The sequence below is a fragment of the Phalacrocorax carbo genome, chromosome 1, assembly GCF_963921805.1.
Source record: "Phalacrocorax carbo chromosome 1, bPhaCar2.1, whole genome shotgun sequence".
NCBI lineage: Eukaryota > Metazoa > Chordata > Aves > Suliformes > Phalacrocoracidae > Phalacrocorax > Phalacrocorax carbo.
This window is the reverse complement of record NC_087513.1, coordinates 133,985,026-134,008,842: the sequence shown is the minus strand read 5'-3', so window position 1 is coordinate 134,008,842 and position 23,817 is coordinate 133,985,026. Positions and strand designations below refer to the sequence as shown.

Genomic DNA, 23,817 nt, shown 5'->3' with positions numbered 1-23,817 from the left:
TCGAAGAACAACAGGTGCCAATCGCCACCACAACAGTGCACCAGCAGCAATATCGCACCAACAGAGACTCTCTGATCCCCATCCATAAACTCATTCACCAACTGAGGAGCCAAGGAGTCATCAGTAAGACCCACTCACCCTTTAACAGTCCCATATGGCCAGTCCGGAAGTCTAATGGAGAGTGGAGACTAACAGTAGACTATCGTGGCCTGAATGAAGTCACTCCACTGTTGAGTGCTGCTGTGCCAGACATGCTAGAACTTCAATACGAACTGGAGTCAAAGGCGGCCAAGTGGTATGCCACAATTGATATTGCTAATGCATTCTTCTCAATCCCTCTGGCAGCAGAGTGCAGGCCACAGTTTGCTTTCACATGGAGGGGCGTCCAGTATACCTGGAATCGACTGCCCCAGGGGTGGAAACACAGTCCTACCATTTGCCATGGACTGATTCAGACTGTACTGGAACAGGGAGAAGCTCCAGAACACCTTCAGTACATTGATGACATCATTGTGTGGGGCAACACAGCAGAAGAAGTTTTTGAGAAAGGAGAGAAAATAGTCCAAATCCTTCTGAAAGCTGGTTTTGCCATAAAACAAAGTAAGGTGAAGGGACCTGCACGAGAAATCCAGTTCTTAGGAATCAAATGGCAAGATGGTCGTCGTCAGATCCCCATGGATGTGATCAACAAAATAGCAGCCATGTCTCCACCAACTAGCAAAAAGGAAACACAAGCTTTCTTGGGCGTTGTGGGTTTTTGGAGAATGCGTATTCCAAATTACAGTCTGATCGTAAGCCCTCTCTATCAAGTGACCCGGAAAAAGAATGATTTCAAATGGGGCCCTGAGCAACGACAAGCCTTTGAACAGATTAAACGAGAAATAGTCCGTGCAGTAGCTCTTGGGCCAGTCCGGGCAGGACAAGATGTAAAAAATGTGCTCTACACTGCAGCCGGGGAGAATGGCCCTACCTGGAGCCTGGCAGAAAGCTCCAGGCCCTACCTGGCAGAAAGCACATGGGGAGACCCGGGGTCGACCCCTAGGGTTTTGGAGTCGGGGATACAGAGGGTCCGAAGCCTGCTATACTCCAACTGAAAAAGAGATATTGGCAGCATATGAAGGGGTTCGAGCTGCTTCAGAAGTGGTTGGTACTGAAGCACAGCTGCTCCTGGCACCCCGACTGCCAGTGCTGGGCTGGATGTTCAAAGGAAACATCCCCTCTACACACCATGCAACTGATGCTACGTGGAGTAAATGGGTTGCACTGATCACCCAGCGGGCTCGAGTAGGAAACCCCAGTCGCCCAGGAATCTTGGAAGTGATTATGGACTGGCCAGAAGGCAAAGATTTTGGAATATCACCAGAGGAGGAGGTGACACGTGCTGAAGAAGCCCCACTGTATAACAAACTGCCAGAAGATGAGAAGCAATATGCCCTGTTCACTGATGGGTCCTGTCGCCTTGTGGGAAAGCACCAGAGATGGAAGGCTGCTGTATGGAGTCCTACATGACAAGTAGCAGAAACGGCTGAAGGAGAAGGTGAATCGAGCCAGTTTGCAGAGGTAAAGGCCATCCAGCTGGCCTTAGACGTCGCTGAACGGGAAAAGTGGCCAGTGCTCTATCTCTATACTGACTCCTGGATGGTGGCAAATGCCCTGTGGGGCTGGCTGCAGAAATGGAAGCAAAGCAACTGGCAGCGCAGAGGCAAACCCATCTGGGCTGCTGCACTGTGGCAAGATATTGCTCCTCAGGTAGAGAACCTGGTTGTAAAGGTACGGCATGTGGATGCTCACGTCCCCAAGAGTCGGGCCACTGAAGAACATCGAAACAACCAGCAGGTAGATCAGGCTGCCAAGACTGAGGTGGCTGAGGTGGATCTGGACTGGCAGCATAAGGGTGAACTATTTCTAGCTCGGTGGGCCCATGACATCTCAGGCCATCAAGGGAGAGATGCAACATACAGGTGGGCTCGTGATCGAGGGGTGGACTTGACCATGGACGTTATTGCACAGGTTATCCACGAATGTGACACATGCGCTGCAATCAAGCAAGCGAAGCAGGTAAAGCCTCTGTGGTATGGGGGACGATGGCTGAAATATAAATATGGGGAGGCCTGGCAAATTGACTATATCCCACTCCCACAAACCTGCTAAGGCAAGCGCCATGTGCTTACAATGGTAGAAACAACGACTGGCTGGCTGGAAACATACCCCGTGCGCCACGCCACCACCCGGAACACTATCCTGGGTCTTGAGAAACAAGTCCTGTGGTGACATGGCACCCCAGAGAGGATTGAGTCAGACAACGGGACTCATTTCCGAAATAGCCTCATAGATATCTGGGCCAAAGACCATGGCATTGAGTGGGTGTATCACATCCCCTATCACGCACCAGCCTCTGGGAAAATTGAACGGTACAATGGACTGTTAAAAACTACACTGAGAGCAATGGGGGGTGGGACATTCAGGCACTGGGATACACATTTAGCAAAAGCCACGTGGTTAGTCAACACGAGGGGATCTGCCAACCGAGCTGGCCCTGCCCAGTCAGAAATCCTACATACTGTGGAAGGGGACAGAGTCCCTGTAGTGCACACAAAAAGTATGCTGGGCAAAACAGCCTGGGTTCTTCCTGCCTCCGGCAAAGGCAAACCCATTCGTGGGATTGCTTTTGCTCGAGGACCTGGGTGCACTTGGTGGGTGATGCGGGAGGATGGAGAAATCCGATGTGTGCCTCAAGGGGATTTGACTTTGGGTGAAAACAGTCAATGAACTGAATGGCACAATGTGAACTGCTATATAATACTGTGTGTCACCTCTGTGTTGTATCAATGATATCAGAGTACGAGCCTCCCAACCCATGGAAGATCAACTATGAAACAAGCCGTGCAGCAGTGATGGAACGATGACTGACTCAGCATGCAGCAACCCAACGCCACACACCATCTCTCCCACCCGGAAAGACTGATACAACAGATGGAGCCCAGAGTCATGGACTGGATGAACTCAATGGACATTTTACAGGGAAGGTCCATGAACTAAGGGAATGATGTCTGTGTATTATGTTAAAGGATGGGAAGGGGAGGGGTGGTGGTTGGTACGGTTGTATTGCATTGTATGGGACCTGGGCATGGTGTAAATGGTATGGAATAAGGGGTGGAGAATGTGCTGGTTTTGGCTGAGAAGGGGTTAATTCTCCTCACCGTGGGGGTCGGCTGCCTTTCCAGCTTCCCACGCTCTGCCACGTGGCGGGGGTGGGGGGCTGGGAGGGGCGGGGCCATGGGGGGGGCGGCTGACCCCGACTGGCCAATGGCAGGTTCATTCCATACCACGTGACACCATGACCAGTATATGGAGGGGGGGCAGTGGCAGCGCGGAGGCGGCGCGGCGTCGGGTCGGCGGGCGGCGAGCGGCTGCGTCGCGTGCGGTTTGTTTCGGCGGTTCGTTCCCCCTCTCCCCTCCCTTCCCCCCACCCCCCCCGGGGCTTTGCGCCTCTCGTTGTTCTCCTTTACATTGCATTTCTATTGTTGTTTCTTTTAATTTTAATTATTAAACTGTTCTTATCCCAACCCACGAGCGTTACCCTTCTGATTCTCTCCCCCATCTGCCGGTGGGGGAGTGAGCGAGCGGCTGTGTGGGGCTGAGCTGCCGGCTAAACCACGACAGTTTTCTGCTACATCTATGGTATAGATACCTCCTCCACCTTTGGTCTTAAAGATAAATACCTAGTCATTGCTTTCACCTTGTCTCATTGTTCATATCTTCACCATTTAAGTGTATGCCTTACTAATTATTTTGTTCCTGATGTATTTAGAAATGCATGTTTTTCTGTTACACAGCAACCTTCAATATTTTGTTGACTCCTCCAGCTTCCCTTATCAGTCACCGACGTTTTTAAACTCCGATATTTGCTGTCATTTACTTTTTCTTTTTTTTCCCCCATCTGTTGTATATTGTTTTTTTAAATTACTTCTTTGAGGTTTTAGCATGACTCCTCATTTTCTCTTATTCAGGGCAGCTTTTTGTCCTGCACAGTTTTTCAGGGCAAGGTAGGGGAGACAAGGGAGGAGGCTAGGTGTCAACTATTAATGTATCATTAGGATGCCCGCTTTACATTAACATTCCCTGTCAGTTGATCGGAGAGTTGGTTTTAACTTTAGAAAATCTGCTTCTATAAAGTTCCATATATGTATGTGTGTGCATATATATATGTGTGTATATATATCTCTTGTTATTCTCTTTCCACAAAATTAAGATAAGCACACCATGGCTGCTATAGCTTAAGGAACTGCTAATTTTTAGGTCAATGAAGAACTCTTTTTCCTCTGTCAGAACAAGGTACAACATTGATTTATCGCCCATCACAGGCAGGACTTTCCGGGTTGAGAAACTGTCATTTTTAGAAACTCCAATTAATTTCTCTAACTGTCTCTGTGAAATATCCTGAAATTTTGCCACGTGTTTAGGTTGCCCAGTGATGCTGGTTTTATGCACCAATGGTGGTGCTTTCAGGAGAAATTAGGCTGATTCTGTAGTGAGATGAGGGGTCTGTGTCTGAAGTTCCAGCTTTAGTTGCCTTGGTAGGAGTTCAATCTGCAGGCACGCCGAGCCCCTGGTCCCACACCGTTGATAACCCTGGTGACTTGGGCTAAGGCAGCAAAGCCCCGCATGGAAAGCGTCGTAAGGGCTTGCTCCTGCCCGTGCCCTGTGGCCCACCTGCCAGCACCTTCCCTCCCAGCTCAGGTCCAGACACACGCTGCATTGCAACCCCGGCACCAGCAAGCTGCTCCATCAGGACGTGATCAGGCACCATGCAGTGTGAGCATGGGCACGTCCCTCTGCCTGTGCTGGGTGCTGAGCATGCAGAAAGGTGCACAGTGATTAGCTGGCACTGAGGTGCTTGGGCATTGGCTGTGTGTGGGAACTCACTGGTTTTGAAGTCAAAGGATGTTTTTAAATAAATAGGTCCCCATCTTCCTTCAGAGAGCAGGTCTCACATCTCATTGCAAGGACAGTGACAAACTGCGAGGCTGGCCCCACTGAAATCTTTGATTTAGGACCAGGGTTTCATTCAGAGTCTTGGCTGAAGATCACCTGCAGGGAATAAATACCTTGGGTGTAAAGGGAATCTTTCTAGTAAGGAAATCATCACCCATGGGGCTCCCACTACTTTCCGCAGTAACCTTTACATCCATTGTTTTCCATACTTAATTTCTGAAATATTTTATGCTCGAGATGGTCATGGTTAGGAATAGCAGTCACTATCAAATGGTTACTCTTTAAACTCTCCTTCCTCAGATTGTAGTCCAGTTCAATGGTCTCTAAAACACTCTGTCTCAATTTTGACCATAGTCATTCCTGGACTGACATTCCCATTCATCCAGATTCCAGGATGATGTAGCAGTATGCAGGTATACAGACTGAAATTTGAACACACACACCCACACACACACACACACACACCCACACACACCAAAAAGTGAGAACTATGCCACTTCCATCAATGCCTCCTATTAATTAATAAAAAGAGAGAGAAAGCAGGCAGTACCTGCCAAGGTATGTAAGACTAGAGATGTCTTTGCGCCCATATGCAATTTACCAAAGTAAAGATTTTAATAGCAGATGTTCACCCAAGAATCATGCATAATAGTGATAATCTTAACTAAGTATGCAGGAAGCAGATAGACCCAGAATAGACTGTCAGAGTGCGTTAATGGGTTAGACAGTGTAGCAATTTTGTGGAATTATTGAATTATTTGTCTTCAGAGCTATGAATATTCATAACATTCATGGTGAAAACAACAAAGAAAGTTTGGGGCATTGCATTTCTCATAAACTTCTTCTTAATAAGACTTTTTCTTTACTTTCCAAGTGGAGCTTCACACTCAACAAGGCTGCACATTCTTCATTTATGGTCTGCGTAGCACCAACTTCTTTGTTGCTTGAGGCTTGTTGCATGGTAATTGAGCCAGTTTTCACATTATGTGGGCAAAACAATAATGTGATACTAGTGGAACATAATTACAAAATTTTAATGAGAAAATTTTCGTTCAGTCTGTTCATGGGCCAAGACCAAAGCAATGTGAGCATATTAAGCTTATAAATGGGAACAGATGATGGGGCATCAGATGAATTTTGAATTGCACATCTTTTCTCCCTCTTTCGGTTACAGGTGGGAACAGAAGAAATATGGGGACGTGCTGACTGAGAGGCAGTTCCTTCGTCATTACAATAGGGAGCAGTCGCAATTTCAGGAGTTCATTTTTCTAGAGCTGGGAAGAACTCAGCATTTGCACTTCACAGTAATTTACATGACTATTTTTGTAAGACATCAGTCCATTCCAACTAGTCCCTGTTTTTTTATTTAAGTTTCAGGTTCACGTTAGCCCAACATCTCAAAATAGGGCTCTGTTTAGACAGATTCAAAAGTTTGTAAGTGGATTTCTCACTTCAGAGAAAAAACAGAAAGCAGCAATATGGCAAATCTTTCCATCAGCTTGATGCAGTGTGAGCAGTGGGGTTGGTAACAAAGCAAAGGCGAACAAGCTTTCTGCAATTTTGTTTGAACAGGTTTTAATTCCCTTGTTTTTTTAAACCATTATATAAATTCAGGAGTGAGGCTCAGGATCTTTTTATGTAAACACTGTGGGACATAGTAATGCATGATGCCATTTAGAGGAAACTTCCCTTGAATCTAAAGCACTCCTTCAAATCCATTTTGGAGGGACAGTGTCCCATTTACCTGTAGGAAGGATGGGGAGGATTTTTTTTTTCTCTTCATATATTTCTTGTGAGCATGAGGTTCAGCTGCAGGAAGACAGGAATGCTTGGAAGGACTGTGGTAAAAAAGAGCAGTACTCTGTGGCAGAGCCTATTTCAGCCATTTTCTCTTGCTACGTTCCTAGTGCTGAAAAAAAGTAAGGGAGAAAGAGTTTTGAAAGCAACTTAGTGTCTCTTATTATGTCAAATTCAACAGATGAGATGGATGTAGTGGCTAGCACATAGCTGCTATACAATACTTGCTGTCATATTTGATCACCAGGAACATCTCTGACAGCCACCTACCTGTGCGACCAGCTGCCTTCACTGCCATGAGGGAGAGATGTTTCTCTCCCATTGCCACTGGCAGCAACCGCAGTTATTACAGAGGACACAAATTATTTTGGTTGAAATTAAGATCTACTGATGTACCACTTGTAAAGACACTGCAAAAGGTCTTAACAAAGCTTGTCTCTTTTTTCACACCCCATACCTACCAGATATACAATGAGGGCTGTTGTATGGGCCATCTCTATTAGCTTTAATTGCTGGCATAAGGGAAGGGCAAAAGTAATTAATACAAAACAATCATAAATGAGGAAAGCAAGATAAGGCTGCCTACAGCACCGGCTTCCACACACAGCATAGAGCTACCTCCCTAAAGAACCAAAAACCAGACAGTGAGACATATGGCGCTAAATTAATTTAAAATCCAAGGGAAACACCTGATTTTCCTCCCATGCTTCAGTTGTTTTCATTTAATTTTTTGTGGCTGTTGTAGCAGGCACAAGTAAGTGGATGAAGGTCACAGGAAAAGAACATGAGCGATGTACTGAGCTGCCGCAATAAGGATAAGGTCCTTCCTTCCCCATTGTGAGGGCAAAATTGTCACCCTTCATATCTCTATGCTTAGAAACCTATAGGTATTATGGCTTTGAGGGCAAAGTCTGTTTATACTTCAGCTGGTGTGCATTTTCCTGGCTCAGCTGAGGAGAACAAAGGTGGCTAAAATATTTTGCACCAGCAGAGAAACTGCTTCTAGGAAACTTTGACATCCAAGTGGGGCCTTATTTTGACCTCTGTCTTTCGAGAGTATGTCTGTAACTGTCTTTTTCATTCTAAAGCTACTTCTGTGTTTGTATTTGAAGTTGTGGCTTTGGGGCTAGGTGTACAGTATTAACCAATGTTTGCATAGTCAAAGTTTTAGAATGCATTAGGTGGTGTTATCGTTAGTTACATTATTATTGACGCAAGGATAATGACAGAGTTTTCCCATTTCCCTGGCATATTAACATCAGTGGGAAAAGTATTTACCACAGAAAAAACTTGTGTGTGTCACATTCTAGTGGTTTATGGTCATTTCAGTAGTTTTGATTGTGAGAATTATTCAAAGAGCATGATAGAGATCCTAAGAGATGTATATAACACATTTTCCAGGATTCACTGGAGAGGCACACACTCTGTGGGTTCCTACCAATTCCCAGTGAATTTTGGTGATTAGGTTAAGAAGTGATCATGTATTATATGTTACTAAATTCTGGCTTTCTGGGTTGAAGCAACTATTTCACCAGGCTCCTCTTGGAGGCCTGGAGACTGGCCTGGAGAAGATGGGCAGCACCAGAACCACCATGGCCAGTGGAGGGGAGGATTGCCCTATGGGGTGAATCCTCACAGTGCCTCATGAACTGTGATTATATTAAGTGCACTTAAGATACCCCCATGTGTAATTTCTTTGTGCGGGCTTCTTTGAACGGGACACTGAGACACAGAGATCGCTGGCATCCGTCCTGGCCAGAAGGTCATTGGTAGCTGCTGTGCACGAGGCAGGTTGCTGCTTCACAAGCACAGTGGGAACAAAGAAGTTCAAAGACTGAGCAGCAGTAAAGGTCAGCATCTCTTTCATATTTCCTGTCAGATCGGCAACCCAGTCATTTTCATCTCGGCTGCTTGACAACTGGAGGGAGATTGGAGTTGACACAAATTCTTGACAGTGTCATTTTTTTATTCAACTCAATCTTTAGAAGACATATTTTTCTTTTCAAGTTTTGGCCTTTGTTGTAGGACATGAATCATACCTCTGTTTTTTAATCTTTTTTAAAAATTTCTTTCAAAGTGGGTTGGGAAAGGAGTTCAGCTGAAAAAAAAGGTGATATCAAACAATAATTAGAGACTACATGTGAGAGCAAGCAGGGGTGATAAATCCATATCTGGATCTACTGCAGACAAGCTGAGTATACAGTGTGACATGTACTCTCAGGGCCTGTGTTACTGCATGGGCTATAAATAATGCTGTTGTAAGACCTTTGTGTGAGGTCTCACGTAGCTGGTCACCTCAGTCTGTGGCTCCACTGAGGTATATAGGCATGTTCATCAATGTCCCCTTCAGAGTGGATTGGATTATTCAAATGCTGGATGTTAAATACGGGAAAGTTATGTGCCTCAGGCTAACTCATTGAAAAAGAAGTTACAGAGGACAAAGATGTGGAAAGCTTGAAATAATATTTGACATACAGGCTGGAAATACAGATGCTGAAAAACAGGACCAGCTGCTGCTCAGATCCAGTCTGCCTTGCTGAAGTTCTTCAGAATGTCAAATAAATTATAAAGTCCAGGGTCAACCCTCTGAGGAAAGTGGTGTGGAAAAGTAAAGTGAAGGGGTTTCTGAGCCCCACTCAGAAACCAACCAGGATGTGCAGCTTTTTCACCCACTGAGTGCCGACCACAGGCACACCTGCCAGTGGTCTCCCAGCCCAAGCCCCAGCCTGGGGGTCTGATCACTTGTGCATGCCCCTCGCCTCCCCCATACCCTTACACAGAGCAGCCCCTGCAGCTGCTGTCCAGAACCCAAGCTGGCGTGGGAGAGTAGAGCTGCTGAGATGCAAGCTGAGGAGAGACCCATCAATGCATCATCAAGGTGACTGGAAATGGAGACTCACACCAGACCAGTACTAATCAATTAAGCATGAATACTCAGAGGGTAACATAGATTACTGGAGATTTCTGAATAAGTTAGCCTGCCATCAAAGAAGTCATGCAGATAGTCAGCAAAATAATTTGATGCAATTGTCAGGGTCTTAAGAAAACATCTACCTGTGTTCCCACATCTGAGAATTTACATGTTCAAAACCTATTTTCTAGCTTGGTTTTTTCCTGTTTTATCTTTTGTGCTTTCAGCCTCATGATTTGGGTCTACACTGAGCCCCTTGCAAGGAAGCCATCTCTCAGATCTTCTTTTATATCTGCTGCAGTAGGCTTTAAAAAATAAACTGAATGCCTCATAATCAGTGCCAGCATTCCTAGCCATTTGTAGTTATGTTCTTTCAAAATTACATTGTTTGGAATGCCATGTCTAATTAAGATGTACTGATAACTTAAAATGTATTCACTTTATGACTCTCCCTCCTCTATTAATTTTAATAAAAGTAAAATAGAATATCTCTCTGTATTCTTCAATTCATTCATGTTACTGGAAAATAATACTGGAAAATATTATCTCAGCTGGTTATATTATGTAAGAGAATCCCTGAAATAATTATGCTAACATTCCATGTTGATAAGCATACAATAAGCACCTGTTGAAATACCTTTGAAATAACTAAATTTATTAATACCTTGATATATAGTTAATTTCCTTTTGCATTTACCTTCCCTAGGGTTTACTGAAGATGTTCAGTTAGATGGTGTTTCTGTCAATAATCTGTAACTGGTGAATCAGACCATAAATTGAGCTATTTTAGCTACATTGTTTTAGTAATCTGCCTAGCTCTCCTCTTTTATTACTGCAGTAGTCATAACATCGTATTTAAGTGCTGTGATTTTCTTCACCTGAGATGATGATCTTGCTCTGGAAGACTGTGCTTTGTAGTATGACACCACTTAATCCCCAGCTTCAGAGTGCAAGTTAAAGAGGTGCCAAGCAAGTCTGAAAACTACTGTGTCTGCCTGCTGCAGCTGCACAGTGGGAATAATGGGGAGCTAGAGAGCTTGGAGAATAAGTGGTTAAAAAGAGGACTATCGAGCAAGGTGCTTGCAGTCCATTAAAGAAAACATCATCTACACAGGACACCTGAGGGACGCTATGAAGAAACACCTGCAAATTACAAGGTGTCCAGATACAGTCTTTATAAAAATAAATAGAAATAAATGTAAAAATAAGTATGTACTTATGCATACATGTAAATACATGCATATGTATAAAATATATGTGTATAAATATATGTGTATATATATAAAATACAGACAGATGTACACACATGTATACATATATACATACATGGAAGGAAAGGGTAGGTATGCTGAAGGGGTTATTGCTTATAACTGGAAGTTGAATGCGTGCTTATCCTGCAAATAAGGCAACTACCCAGTTAAAACGGTGCAGTACTGATAGAGTCCTCTCTGAAATGCTACGCTTTAGGATAGCACAGGCTACACTCTGTAGGGAATCGGTCATGTACATGAAGCATCCCTGGTTTGGGCTGCCAGGCAGGTGGACCCTGCCACACGCTGCCTGGTCTCAGGCAGGACATTATTCTTGCTACCTCTGCTCCTGCCCCAGTGTCATTCAGCTGGCTGAAAGAGCTGGGGTCTTGGTAGGAGATTAGAAACGGACCCTGAAGCAGCCACATGGAAATGGGGGAAGTACCCTGCCATGCCAAAAGTGGTCTGGGACAGCTTAGAGCCCAGGCATCCATCAATCCCCAAAGCGATGACAGTGACCAAGGGACCAAATGTGCCTTAGGCAGTGTGAGGTAGGTCCTGGAGAAAACATCCAACAGATTGTAATTGTTATGATAAAGACCCTAAATAATAACTTAGAAAACCTGTAGATATTCCTCTCTAATTATCATTTTTCATGTACTGTGTTCCTTAAACACATATGTGAATTGTCATTTACTTGGTCTGTACGCCCCCGCCAGAGCAGGGCTGCAGCAGATATGAAGCTCTTCTATTTTCCAGTCCTCTCATTACACACACCAGGTTCAAATAAGCTTGCTTCTTTCATTTTCTTGGATTCTAAAGTATAATTTTCTGAAAGACTGAAATAATGAAAGACAAAATTGCAAATCAAAATAAGTCTCCTATATATCTAGCACAGCGAGCAATAACATTTTTTTGTTTTGTTCAAGAAAGTCAGCTAGCAGCTCTGGCTACTTTGCCTGGGTGCATTGAGTTACGGACAACTCTTAATTGCCAGCTACATCACCAAACAGCAATTAAAATGGGCAACATGGTCTTTGTAGCTTGAGAAAACATAGGATTTGACTTGCAGGAGGCCGGTGTACTCACAGCTCAAAATTAAATGTGTGGCAAAATCTCAGCCCAGTTCCCTTCAACACTGTTCTGTGAAGGGGTATAAACTGCTGTATGCTTTTGAAGAGAAGTCTATGATTGCACTTCCTATCTTAATGCGATTTGGACACATATATATTAATGTCAGACTGCACCATGCTTTGTTGGGTCGATTGCAAATTAAATGAACTCAGAATCAATACACAGGAAAAAATGGATCCATGACACGTGGCTCTGGTTTAAAATGAGAAACGTTTTGAAAACATCAAAATTTAAAACACCAGAAAAAAAATTACATTCCTGAGTAAAGAAGGATTTTGTTTGGGGTTTTTTCTAAATGGAAGGGACGAGCAAGAATATAATGCCTGAGTGTTGAGGTCAATAAATTATTTCTTTCTTTTTTTCTTTTTTTTTTTTCAGGTATAAAGCTATAGTAAGGCCAATGGAGATCCAAGCATCCCATGCACTGATGAAGATTTGCGTGAGAGCTGCTATAATCTGGATTGTATCCATGTTGCTTGCCATCCCTGAAGCAGTGTTTTCAGATCTGCACCCTTTCCATGACAAAGGGACTAATAAAACCTTCATCAGCTGTGCTCCTTACCCACATTCTGATGGGCTGCATCCCAAAATTCACTCAATGGCATCATTTCTGATCTTTTATATCATTCCCCTATCTGTCATTTCAGTATATTATTATTTCATTGCTAAGAATTTGATCCGGAGCGCATACAACATCCCTGTGGAAGGAAATGTGCATGTGAGAAAACAGGTAGAGACACAACTTTCTTCAAAAATCCACACTCCCTGTGAATCTGGGAGTAAAGACTGCACATTCAGGGAAATATACACTGGGTCAGGCTGTGTCTGTTGTGCTAATTTTAATTAATTAGGCAGGTGAAGGAAAAAAAAAGGTTGAAACAAGCCATGGCACAGCGCTAAACAGTTAAAGCATCTTCTTGTGTTCCTAAGTTCAGAGACTTTGGCAGGGTGGTTACCATGGCAAACACAGCAGGAAACCCATGCCAAAGCCTGGAAGGATATTGACTAGGATGCAGGGAAAGAGGCAGAGCTAGGGACGGTGTTTGGAGACTGAAGCTGAGGAGTGACACAGCAGAAAATCAAAACTTCTCGAGGTTGCTTTGTCAGAGAGAGGACCTTGGATAAAGCCTTGCTTCACAAAACAGTCCCTCTTCACAGAGAAAGAAATGCTGGCTCTGTATTTGGTCCTCAGGACTGAAATCAAATGGCTGACAGCAGTGGGTGAGTGGAGGTGGGGGAAGCTCCTTCTGCAAGGCCGCCCCAGGGCCAGGAGCACCAGTCGGTCAAGGCAGGAGACACACAGCTGCTCTGCAACACTGGTGATGCCTCCTGCGATCACCATAGCTCCAGCCCTTGTCTGCTGGTGTTGTGCCATGTTGAGAAACCGGTACATGCCAAAAGGAGGGGGAGTGGAGACCAGAGGAGGATGATGGTGGGTGCAGGGTCCCCAGGAAGGAGGATCGAGCAGGACAGTGTGGCATCCCCACAGATGTGCTGAAGTTACGTGCCTTGTAGACGGTGTGATCTTTGCCATGTGGAATCTCAGAAGAAGAGAATAGTCCTGGCTTCTTCCCTTAAACCCTTTGGCCATTAAAATTGTCCTTCAGAAATGCCTCTTTTTCTAGTGTCTCTGGAGGAGAGTGGTGTTGGACAGAGTAACCTATCCAGCTGTTATTTGACCGCTAATAAGCCAGACTGGTCAATCTTCTGGTCCAATAGCTGATAGCCTCAGGTTTCAGATTAAGACAGTCTTTGATTTATATAAGTAGGCCATTTGCTCCAGAATAATACAGTCTTTTAACCTTCCCTTTTTACCCTTGAAAGCAGAGTTACTTCTGTTACTGTCACTTGTGCGTGGGGGTTTTTATGAAACTCCCCAAACTGTCCCACCACAGAGCTCACGGTTGGGCTGGCTCAGCTGGGACCCATGTATTTCAAGCGAGTTTCATGCTTTGGTTGAAAATGTGTGGCTGAAAATGTACAAGTCCTGACCCAAGTGAGAAGATTTAGCCATGATTTGGCCTACCGAACTCCAGCCTTTCAACTGGAGACTGTTCCTCTTGTCTGGTCCTGTCGTAAGCAACTGGATTGAAAAGGAGTGATCTCCAAGGGGAAATCCAAATCCTGAATGAGCAACTGGTTGTTTTGGGTCACTGCTTAAATTTGAATACATCTGAGCCTTAGGCTTCCCAAGTAAGAAAGCAACAGCAGGATAATTTGTTTCTAAACAACTTATTTACCTTGACATATTTACCTTATTTACCTTACCTCTTCCTTTCCGCTGAGGTGTGCTCCAACCTTAGCTAAACTGACAAAGGCCGTTCTTCAGCTGAACAAATGTCCATATAATTGTACCCAGCTGACATCTGCACCTTAGGCTGACCTAATGCAATTGTCTCACATAGCCTTCAGGTGCTAAGGTGAAACAGCAGGGCTGGAAAGCTGTGTTTTCTGCCTGTTAAATGATGTGTGATCCCTGAAATCCTTACCCTTTTCCCCTTCTGAATGTGTGTAAATCTTTCTCCCCTCCAGGCCGTTTTTCTGCTGATTCGATGACTGTTTTGATTAGTGACAATAAAGTGAGTAGTAAAAGCAGCCCTTTCCCCCTTTGGTTTTGGGGAGGAAACTCTAAAGAAAGCAAAAGGCCAGGCTGCAGTCTAGCATTGTCAGTCCATCATTCCCATCCTGCAGTCATTCAGCAGCTATAGGTCTCCATCTGAGATAACTGGTATCGATTTCTTTATTGTGTTGCTTCCTTTCTTTATACTGCAGATGTGGCCTCAATAGCCCTATATCAAATTAAGGATACATTTAAAAGAATATATGGTTTAGCCAAGGAGAGCCCTTTCTCAAAGGATTTAATTTTCAGCCCGCTCTCTGGAGACATTATCATCTGGTACATGTCAATCCCTCCTAAGCAAAATGGCTGATTTTCAGTCAGTGCCGTTAAAGGGGCAAAAAATACAGTCAAAATGGGCTTGTTGGGTCTTTCCTGCCTAATCCTTGCTTCCAGCTGTCCTGAGAAAAGATCAGCCTGTGTAAGCTGCTCAGTTTCAATTTGCCTGTGCAGCTCAGAAGGGAGTGAGGATGGGGAAGTGTCCTGGCAGCCTGGTCAGGCACCGCAGCCGCAGTGGGGCAGGAGCAAGGGCAGCAGAGTCAGGAAAAGTTTCAGGCCATTCCGGTCATACTTAGATACAGCGAGTGGGTGGCAACAAATTCCCTAGGAGTGCCTGGGAAGAGGTGCAGGAGTTACCAGAAAGGAGAGCATTATGAAGCCCTGGAAAGTCAGTGGTGTTATGCTTTATGTGCCTGCAAACTTTTGGCTGTAACAGCCTCTCTCAGGGTATTTCAGCAGGTCTTTCCGGGCAACTCTGTCTCTCCTCTCCTTTTGGGTGACCTCTGTCAAGGCTTTTGTCTCCATTAGGAAGAAAGATGTGTTTTTCTGAGGCATAGTTACCTTAGCATGCAGCATTGGTGGACAAAAGACAAGGTACAGTGCTCCCCTTGGTTAATCAATATCTTTGGGTTGACACCAAGCCTGTACATGTACGTAAAACCAAAGTGTGGCTTGCCTGCATGAAGGTTATACGGTATGCTAGCTGACATTGTAAAACCACCTTTCCCTGACAAAGCTCAGATTATGCTAAGAGAGGTGGTCAACCACCTCTTCACCACCTACTGCCTTCTCCTCATGGCCCCAGCTCTTTCAAACGAAGGGTCCACCTTGCTGCTGACTCGGTGTTTCTCAAAGTACAGAATTTCCTCTCTGGGTTTCTCTGGCTCCTTCGGCCTCTGAGTGCTGTACTTGGTCTCTAAGGGCTGAAAGCTGTTGGCAGCACTTTTGTGTACATATACCACGTGGCTCCAAGGCAGAAAGTATTGCCTCTGGGCTCTGTGAAATATCCCAGACCCCTACCCGACAATTAATAATAATAATAATGATAGTAATAATAATAAGTTGATATATATAAATTACGTAAGATCATATATATTGTGTGTGGATAACTAATGCAGGTGTCCACACTTTTGTTGCCTGAGCTGGGATTTTACGAAGTGACAAGCCATTGGAGTTTTATCTCTTAACAGGAAAGGAAAGACTACCTCCTTATGTAATGAATTTTCAGAATTATTTGTTTTTAGGGGAAGGGGGTTGAGGAAAGACAAGGAGGGTTCTTGACTGTGTGTCTGCCAGAGGTCCAGGTTGCCCTGCTCTGGCCACGTCGTGTGTCACAGCTAGCCCCAAAGCTGCAGCATCAGGAAAAATAGTTAGCTATTGGTCTGAGCCAGGAATAGCTGCTAACCTACATTTCGCTTTCTTCTTCCAGATTGAATCCCGTAAGCGCCTAGCCAGGACAGTACTGGTCTTCGTGTGCCTCTTTGCCTTCTGCTGGCTTCCCACCCACATCATCTATTTATACCGGTCCTACCACTACTCAGAGGTGGACACATCAGTGCTGCATTTCATTGCCAGCATCTGCGCTCGGATCTTGGCATTTACTAACTCTTGTGTCAACCCGTTTGCTCTCTACTTGCTCAGCAAGAGCTTTCGGAAACAATTCAACAACCAGCTGTTCTGCTGCAGAGCTCGCCTCCTCATCCGGTCCCAGAGCATGGCCAGGAGCACCACACGAATGACCTCCCTCAAAAGCACCAACCATTCCCTGGCCACCTTCAGCCTTATCAATGGCAACCACGTCTGCCATGAAGGCTATGTCTAAAGGGCACAGTCAGGGACTGCCGCATCACGTAACTAGTGCGGCTGCTTGGTTTTCCTCCATGGGGGTGGTGAGTAGTGCACGCACGCACACATGCATGCACACATGTGTGCAAGGAAGTCTGATGTGCTCGGAGAACTCAGAGGAGCTTGAAGCATCCAACATTTCATCCTGGGCTGAGGCATGTTCAGAGCAGCAGATCATTGAGCACCAGCCCACAGGACATCCTTGGGAAGCACTGCATTGCTTCAAGATCTGCTGCTTTCACTGGGAGCAAAGTGAGCACTTAAGATCAAATCTAGTTTGGCTCTGCAGGCTCTTCATCACTTTTTGCGCAATCCCAAACCCAGGCAGACTTACAGCAGTAACAAAGACCATACCAGGTGCACAAAATTTGTCAGAACAGTTGCATCCAGCAGTTCACAGTATAATGTATTTTGACACCAAAATAAATCCATTTAAATAAGGTAGATACTTTCACAAACGAGTTCAGTGTAGGCCATTTACAGACTTTTCAAGTATTTATTAATGTTCTGAGTAAGTACAGTATTAAGTCATGGTATAAAAGATATCAAGAGTTTACTGGGGCATGTCAGTGGCCCCATCTGAAATGAGCAGTATCTTGCACCACATCAATGTGAAAGCAGTAACATGAATAAATGTGAGTTGGAATATGTTTACACTTTTCAAATGTGTGAGCTTTTGCCATGTTGTGAAGGAGACAGCAGGACATTTTCCAAGTGTTATTATTTTGTTCTTCCTGTCTTCAAGATGTGAGATAGTGAATGTTTCACCACCTAAGGGGTACCACAAAATTTTAGTCAGGTTTGGCTAAAGGCAGACAATTAACAGAAAACAAAGCAGAGCTATTTTTCATGTAGCAATTCTTTGTAAAACACCCTAGTTGTTCAGTAAAACCATCAGCAATGCAAGGTCTGATCTCCAGCCCACAGGTTTTTTCCTTCTATCTTCACAGAAATCTGTGGAGACAGAGTACCAAAACTGGCTCACAGGTTGGAGAATCAGGTCTTTTGTAACGTTCAGTCCAGAGCAGTTCCTGTGCCAGGTACTAGCTAATCTGGAAACAGGAGCACAGTGCCCTGCAGATAACAAAATCTTGAAGTGTGTGAGCTATAGGACAGGCAATGAAGCCGCACACCTGATGAAGAAAGCTGCTGCAAAATGGGGCCATAAACCAATCACTGTAGTAGAATATCGAGTTTTTAATAGCCCTCATCCTGTTTGATGATGATCCCTTTCCTTACCACGGCAAAAGAAAAATGAAAGGTAGTAAAACCCTGTTGGTCTTGCTCTGTGAATACAGAAGTCATGTGTGCAGTGTAAAAACCCTCAGCCCTGCATCTGTGGCCGCCCAGGGATACTAGTGGGAGCTGCTGATTCCAGGGACTGCAAAAAGGCTGTGATGCCAAAGGCCGAGCTCTGAAAAATTTAAATGATTTCGCCTTTGAGAGCAGTGCCCTCTGGGTGATGTTCGACATACAGGTGCGAGAGCTCAGGATGTGGCCACACCACTGTACTGATGTGCTACTAAGCGCAGTCCTAACCTGTCCACCCACAATCCCTGGGCATCATCACCTGTGTCATCCCCTCCTGCAGGCATGAGTGCCCCCACACCCCAATCACTTGAAAACTAATATAATGGGGTTATTTTACAGCTGAGTCAATTCCCTTGCTTAGCTGACTATGTAGCTATGGCATTAATTTCAATTTACTGGGCTATCTCAGTCCTCATTTATTAAAATTTTCAGCAGTATGGCACTTGCCCTGATTTTTAACGTGAAGCCACATACAGTACCATAATCCCAGTCTGTGACCATTTCAAAGAGCTTTGTTGAGTTTTGACCTGTTTGTGACATTCCATAATTAGAAAAATTTATCTGGCCTGAGATATTTACTAAATATTTTCTTCAGCTTTGTAAGAATTTAATTGAAGACAAGCAGGAATTACATACTTCAACAGTAGCCACACCACCTGTGCTACATGATGTGCCCTCCTGTTCGGTAACAAACAGCAAATTACTGTTGTTCTACATGAGTCTCCGACAGTTTCTGATTTTTTGTTTCTGAGGGAAAGGGGAAAACACAGCTATGATGTGAGAAAATAAAAAATAGAAGGAAGAGCATTGCTATAGCTCCCTGAGGGCTAAGCTGAATACAGACCCTGCCTCCTTGAGGAAGGTGCTGTTTTGAACATAGGAGAGTTATGAAGATACAGCACCGTGGAATTAAATAAGTGCTATTGATTTTACCCTTTTCTTCCTAACAGAGCTAGCAACTCTTCTGAGGACAGGAAAGATGGGTTTGGCTCTGATCTGGAAAGTGCCTTGCACAAATGCAGCTGTAGGTGACCGCATGTGTCACAGCCTTACCATTGCTTAATTTTCTAGTATTCCTTTTCTCTTTGTATTAAGAGCTGATAGGCAAAAAAATAAGGGGAGTTCCGTGCAAAATGTAATCCTGTCGTCAGAACCTAAGATACCCTCAACTTCTCCTAATTTCTAACAACTTAGACCAAGCCTTTTCAGATGAGATGTAAATTTTCATTAACATTCTTCATTTTATTCGGATCCCTGACTCCCCATTTAATATCCTTAAGACAATTAGGCGGTTCTGTGAAAAAAAAAACATCCATTGAAAAAATTGATTCCTTTGATTCCTTGTAAAAAGTATTTTGGAATGTATTTCACAAACTTGCACTCATTTTTTAATACCATAGGAAGAGCAAATCTGAAGTTGGAATTGTGTCTATTTCATCCTCGTATTAAATAACGAAAAAAATCAGTGCAGTGGCTGAGGTCAGGGAAGGAAGATTTAGGAAAGTTTTCTGAAATATCCCACCATGTAATTGCAATATATGTAGCTGTAACTGGTTTTTTGTTTCTCGCTCCTTGTCTCATTACCTTGGTTTCAAAAACACAATGTACTTTACACTGCTGCAGCAGTCTAATCCCTTATCTAGAGCTATCTCTATGTTTGCTGGCACACCCGCAGCACCAATTCTTTCAACCCAGAGCATTGTTTGCAGCGTTTCATGTGTTTGATAAATTTTCAAAGTGCCCAAGATAAAACCCCTGCTCTGGCAGGTGGCTCCAGAGCTGCGCGCTCGGGTACTGCCCGCTCCTGGAAAGCTTTTTGGTCCTCAATGGGGAGAGCCCCTGGCTGTGACCCTGGGGTGAGTCTGCACCCCGGTTCTCGGCTCAGGTCTCTCCACCAGCACTGGGAGTGTTGCGGTGGCATCTCAGACCACATTGTTTGGGAAACTTCATGTTTCAGGGCTATGAAAGACAGTGTCCCTGAAACGCCTGGCTCCTGGGAGGCGAGGAATTTTCCAGTTGTGGTCCACACAGACCTCCCCCAAAACTGGAAACTTGTGAAATTCACCTTGAACTAGATGGCCTTTTGGGTTCAGCCTGCTCTGTCCTGTCTGACACGTGGCGGTTGTGTCATGGTCAACCAGCTGCAGGGTGTGGGTGGGGGAAAATGGTCTCTGAGTCAGGATGCTGCACATTACACACCCGGGGAGTATTATTATTTACTACAGTGCAGCTATGCTTTTGTCCCGGCTCAGAAGTACTACAGATCAGAGGGTTTTTTAAAAATATGTAGCTGCTGTTAGATGAGTTGGTGTGAAATATGAAACTAATATTTAACAGGGACATATTGAGTTACATCATGTTTTCTCAGGAGAAATTAAATAAGACGAAACATTGTTCTTCATCAGGAATTTGAATTTTCTGAGATTCATCAATTCCCTTTGCTCCCGTTGAATGTGGTGGGAGAGGAAGATGCTGAGTATATCACAGCTCTCAGCTGTTCTTGCTTTAGTTTAGGATTATTTGGTCCAGTTTGGCTCTCAAATGATTTCATATAAGGTTGGAAAATTGCTGCAAAGAATCAAAAACTATAGAAACTTTCTAATATTGACACCAGGTAAAGGATTCAACGGTCTTCAGCTCTGCCTACAAGGGGTATTTTTGTTGCAGTGTTTCCAAATATTGCCTTTTAGGAAATGCTTAAATATGAAAAATCAAAGACGTGATTCTGCTGCATAACAACAATACTTGTAAGCAAGAAAAAATGTCATATAGTGGAAAGGAAGGGTTGTATTGTTGAACACAAATATTTGTTTATTGAAATATCTGTTGAACACAAATATTTGTTTTATTGAAAAGAAACCACCAAATAATATATAAGGTAATGAATTTTTCTTTGTTTTAAACAAACAAAAACATAATTCAAAGAGCCTCTATTTACCTAACAGTAAACCAGGAACTCTGTTATTGATATGGGTAATCCCGATTCTCCCAATTAGCTTGATTTATATGGAATGAATGTTATAGTTAAAAAACAGAAAGATTGCAGTGTTATGCATGGTTTGGCAGAAATTATATACCTTCTTGCTCATTCTTCTGACAAAATACAATTCTTTTTTTACAGCAGAAAACCATCTGTGTGTGCTCAGTTGGGGAAAAAAGCTGTCTTTCAGCCTTCTTTAAAGTCAAGAAGTTCAGTGCTGCTTAGATAAGCAGCAAGCAATCCCCTGAATGTTAACTGCATAGCTCAGTGTTAGTGCTAGGCACCACAATGATAATGGGGTAGCTTATCCTCTCCATCCTGAGAAAACACAGCAGGTGATGGGCCTGTATCATTCACAATAACTCATTAGAGATTTCTTATATTGCCCTTTCCAAGAGGAAGAAGGCAGAAGTTCAAGGATGCAAGGAAATAGTTAGATGACATTATTCAAAACTGAAATATTTCTGCACCTTTACTGAAGTATTTGTACCATCCTTACTCCATTTTAATTTTTTTTAAATGACACCATCTTTATACACAATACTATCCTTTAAGCCTGAAAAATGTGCATTCAAGGAGATAGCTGATTTGAGTCTTGTGTAAATAGATATTTATTTAGGAACAGAAAAGTTGTTGCTGGGCTGTCAAATGTATTTTAGCTTGGGTAGCTACAGACACCCCTCACAAGAGAGTTCAGCTGGCCTGCAGCTAGCTGATCTCCACAGGGTATAATGAGCCAGACAAGCTGCTCTTGCTGCAGCACTCCCTTGCACACAGCATTTCTTGGACGTGGGCTGTACAGCTCACATGCACATACTGCAGCCAGACTGCTCCCCCAAAGCCAGCGGCCCTGCACCGGCTGCATGCCCACACATCTCTTCTGGGAAAACCACCTTGTCCCTAACCCCTCTCTTCACAAAAGATATGGCAGGGTTTTTTTCCATATTCATCCTGCCTGCAGCTGGGGCTGTAAGCAGCTGGATGAGAAGAGTGCTGGGATATGCAGGAGGTGGGCACAGAATCCTGCAGGACCCCTGGAAGGAGAGGTGCTATTCATTTCCAAATCACGCTTCAAGCACTCCAAGTGCAGTTAACCTGGGTCCAAGTTACAGATCTCCTACAACTTATTTCTCCTCTGTCACACTTTCCCTGGGAAGCCCTGAGTTTAATTGCACAGGCAACCTTGAATGCTCAGCGCCTTGGAAGTGGGGGAGCTGGATGCAGGTTCACACTTAACCCATGAGTCCTCACCCAGATAGGCCATCTGTGTAGGTTATACCACAAAAGGGATTAAAAAGTCCCCTTTGGAAAGAGTCCGCCATTGGCAAGTCCATCCCTGCTAGGTGAATGGATGAGTATTTATATGTCTACCTTGCACTTTGTAATAATTGATCACTGCAATTGTAAAACCCTTTAAGGACAGAGACTGAATAGCACTCTGCTTAATGCTAAGATTATAAATGAAAACTATAGCTAATTTTATATTAAAATCACACCCAAAACTAATTTTTTAAGTGCCTAATTGCTTGTTTATGGAAGTAGCTACTTCAAATGATTTCTGTGATTAGTTTGACTATTTTACCATAAGTGGATATGAGTTAAAGAGAATTGATCATAGAATTCTTCTGAAATAAAGGATTTAATCTATCTTAATGTGAGTTAATTACACTTAATGGTAAAATGCCTGCCTTATGCTGAACATCTCTTTGCAAGTGCTGCTCTGTGTTTTTGAGGCAAGTCAGTCCCTTAGGTCCATCCAGTATGTTGCTTTGAAGTGGATGGACCTGGGCTTTGTGTCAGAACTTCCAGCTCTGGAGTCAGACGGCGTGTTATTGCTGTTCACACCACCATCTCCGTGCAGTTGATTTTTAGCAGGAGGTGGGTTAGACACCAGTCTCTGCACTGTGAGGCGAAGAACAATGATTATGACACCTGCCCATTGAACAAGTCTGCTTGTCCAAAGGGTTCAAGGAATCTTGCCACAAAAAAAAAAAGTAATGTTTCTGTCTGTGTTTTATGACTGTCCTAAAACCAAGCCAAAGCAGGCAGAAATGGATGGCCTACTGGCCCTGAAGGTCAGCAACACAGCTGAGCATAGTCCCCAGGGGTGGGTGTCTCTCTCCTACCTGTTGCCCTGAAAAATCAGGCACCCAGCCTCAGCCAGCTGCCATCTTCTCTCCACTGTCTGTAGAGTTGGAAGGGTGCATCCAGCACACATCTTACCTCCTATTTTGGACACCTCCCTTTGCATAAGATGCAGCATCCCATCTCTCACCATCCAGACCAACTCTAGATGACCAGCATAGGCTAGATGCCTAACTTTTAAATGGCTGATATCTGTCCATCCAAGGCCCGCCACACCTTTCTCGAGTCTCAGCCCATGGCCCCTCACTGGCCTGCCCTGCCTCCATGCTGGACAACAGAAGGGCACATATGATGCCCCATCCTTCTGTTCTGATTAAATGCTGCCTGCAGCCCTGCCACCACCATCTGATGCTGTGTTAGGCAGGCTGTTTAGATGGTTTAACAAGGAGAGAGGGGCTTTTACTCCTCATAAGTCACCTTAATGAGGCACATAGAAGACCTCCTCATATAGTGGTTCAGGTGTTTACTCATTTGACAGGCCCTCTGGGGTTGTCTAGATTCCTGCTGGCATGATAGAGGGAACTTATTGTTAATATACTCCTAATGGCCACAG

General features: G+C 44.1%; 1 protein-coding gene across 1 annotated transcript in view; it reads left to right on the top strand.

Annotated features, from left to right (window-relative positions):
* The window catches only part of GRPR (gastrin releasing peptide receptor), a 35,416-nt gene extending 13,254 nt beyond the window's left edge, over nt 1-22,162 (top strand). The window contains exons 2-3 of the mRNA XM_009502844.2: nt 12,466-12,817; nt 16,413-22,162. Coding sequence (XP_009501139.2) covers nt 12,466-12,817; nt 16,413-16,805 — 745 coding nt within the window. The 3' untranslated portion in view covers nt 16,806-22,162. The remainder of the gene's footprint in view (nt 1-12,465; nt 12,818-16,412) is intronic.
* The last annotated feature ends 1,655 nt before the right edge of the window (nt 22,163-23,817 follow it).